Source organism: Scylla paramamosain, chromosome 27 (genome assembly GCF_035594125.1).
Source record: "Scylla paramamosain isolate STU-SP2022 chromosome 27, ASM3559412v1, whole genome shotgun sequence".
In the NCBI taxonomy this organism is placed as follows: Eukaryota; Metazoa; Arthropoda; class Malacostraca; order Decapoda; family Portunidae; genus Scylla; species Scylla paramamosain.
The window spans coordinates 18,160,773-18,163,769 of NC_087177.1; the positions used below are offsets into that span (position 1 = coordinate 18,160,773).

At 40.0% G+C, this 2,997-nt stretch overlaps 1 protein-coding gene across 1 annotated transcript; it reads left to right on the plus strand.

Moving 5' to 3' along the window:
- Positions 1-556: 556 nt before the first annotated feature.
- On the plus strand, positions 557-1,969 carry LOC135114418 (uncharacterized). Its single transcript, XM_064030321.1, has 2 exons — positions 557-751; positions 845-1,969. Exons 1-2 carry the CDS (start codon positions 557-559, stop codon positions 1,967-1,969), a joined length of 1,320 nt encoding a protein of 439 aa, XP_063886391.1.
- The last annotated feature ends 1,028 nt before the right edge of the window (positions 1,970-2,997 follow it).

Here is a 2,997-nt window from a genome sequence, read left to right on the forward strand (position 1 = left end):
GGTTTTGGTAACTAAGAATGTGAAAAGCACTCAAAATTTTGGTAAGGTTGTTCTGTATTCTTAATTAAAGGCGGGTTGCCACACGCGCACTTTTTGGGCACGACGTGGCACGAGGTGAGTGCGCACCCAATTCGCGCCAACTCGTGCCCAACAGCGCGGCAGCTCGTGCAGACCTCTTGCCACCAAGTCGGGGAAGTCGAGGCAGGTGGCACGACGTCGCGTTAAAATTAAAACAGTTTCATTTTTTTTCCCGACGTGGTACGAAGTGGCGACGTCGGCCCCACCTCGTGCCATCACCTCGTGACACCTCGTACCCTGTTCGAGACACCTCGCGCCTATTGGCACGACGTCGCGCCTGGCGCGCAGTGGTGCGAGCTCGTGCTACCTGGGCGCGAGGTGTCACGAGGTGTGGTGCGGGGTGGTACGAGATTAGTGCGAGGTGGGCGCGACGTTAGTCCGAGGTGGGCACGAAGTTAGCGCGAGGTGGTGGCGAGCTGTATAATTGCCTCTCACGTGACCTGATCCAAGGGGTATATAAACAGCACCCGTGGGCCACATGGTCACTTATCTCGCAAACACAGACAGAAGAAGAACCCTCCCATCTCCAGCCAACCTTTCCAAGATGCCCAAGAATAGCAAGCAGCAAGCACCACAGCAGGAGTCTTCCCCGAGTCTGCAGGAGGAAGAAACTGGTGATGTTCCTCCTGAGGTTCCTGACGACACTGACGTTCCTGATGTGGAAGTGGTGAAGGTACAACCTGTTGCTGGGCTCTCCAGGAAACGCACTCGGCCATCCAAGAAAGACGTTCAGGACTACCCCTTCAACGACGACTAACTGAGGGAGATAGCAAACTACGTCCAGTTGCATCCAGAGCTCTACGATAAGCGGAACGAGAAGTGGCTGAATCCGGCGTGGAAGGAGAGCCTCTGGAAGGACCTGGCCCAAACTTTCTCGGACTGTTCTCACCAGCAGGTGAAGAAGGTGGTGGACAAGAAGAGAACAGATTTTGGGAAAATCGAGAAGAGGGAGAGCAAGAGTGGATCAGCAGCCAGGCCGAGGACGCAGAGGGAGCAGAAGATCGTCGAGGTTTGGGCCTTCCTGGCAGGTCACATCGCCCACGAAAGTACGCACCCTAGTGATGACTTCGGCAGACAAGGTGACGATCAAGATTCCTCCAGCCATGAGTCTGTCCTATCGGCCCACTCAATTGCCAGGAGGAAGAGGAAGAAGGAACGGCAGGAGGAGGAACTATCCAGCCCACGATCCACCAAATCTACCCAGGAGAGCAGTGCCATCCAAAAACTACTCCAGAGTGCACAGCTGCTAGCTACACGAAAACCACCAGTCGAGGGACCTGACGCTGACATCCGGCAGTTTGTTGAATTTATGTACACTCGCCTGAAGAAGGTTTCCCCCATGCATCATGGAGTACTCTTCTCCAAGATCGCGTACATGATCAGCCTCACGGAGGAACCAGTGATGGCCAGGAGTGCTATTAAAGACCCGAGGAGGTTGCTGGATTCTGTGCCCATGCCACTAGGAGTTGCGAGCCCATCGCACCTGTGGCAGCCTCCTGCACCGCCTACTCTTGCTCCTGCTCCTCCTCCTCCTCCTCCAGTCTATCATCAGCCGCAGTACCAGCAGCCACATTACTCGCAGCCCCAATACCAACAACAACAGTACCAACAGCCTCAACAACAACAGTACCAACAGCCTCAACAACAATACCAGCCTCAACAATCAGAACAGCAACAGTTCCCTCAGCAGCCACAGCAGCAGCAGGTGCCCACCCCAATACAGTGGGAATCTATACTCGGCTGCTCACCGTCCCCCGTCAAGACCCTGCAGCACACAAGTACGACCACCAAACTCCAGGGCCAGAAGACGAAATCGCCGGCGAAAAAGGCCATAATGTCCCCCATGATCGAGACGCCGAAGGGCTACGAGGCGGAGGATAGCGACGAGTAAATGTAAACAAAATAAAAATGTATTGCATATAAAAATATGTTAAAATGTATGAAATAGATATGAAAAAAACAACTATATTTTTTCCCTTTTCATTTATAATATAAGTATGGATATAAAATAATAACTGGTAAAAGGAGACATTAAAAACACTTTTTTAATGTTTCCTTTTACCAGTAAAAAAAAATTATAAACTACAAACTGAATATAAATAATTGGGACATAAATGGTAAAAGAGAAAAAAAATATACTAAAACTTGGGAAGTTAAGAAATGGATTGAAAATTTAGGATTTGAAATGATAACAGATAAAAGGGAATAATGAAGAGTTGGTAATAAAGAACTTGGAAAATAATAACTGAATATATAAATAAGGTATTGAAATAATAACTGGTAAAAGGTAAAACACTTGGAAAATTAAATCAGAGAATCACACATGGAAAAGGTACTGTCCCCATAATATATATATATATATATATATATATATATATATATATATATATATATATATATATATATATATATATATATATATATATATATATATATATATATATATATATATATATATATATATATATATATATATATATATATATATATATATATATATATATATATATATATATATATATATATATATATATATATATATATATATATATATATATATATATATATATATATATATATTGAAATAATAACTGGTAAAAGGTAAAACACTTAAAAAAAAAAAAGTTTATATATATATATATATATATATATATATATATATATATATATATATATATATATATATATATATATATATATATATATATATATATATATATATATATATATATATATATATATATATATATATATATATATATATATATATATATATATATATATATATATATATATATATATATATATATATATATATATATATATATATATATATATATATATATATATATATATATATATATATATATATATATATATATATATATATATATATATATATATATATATATATATATA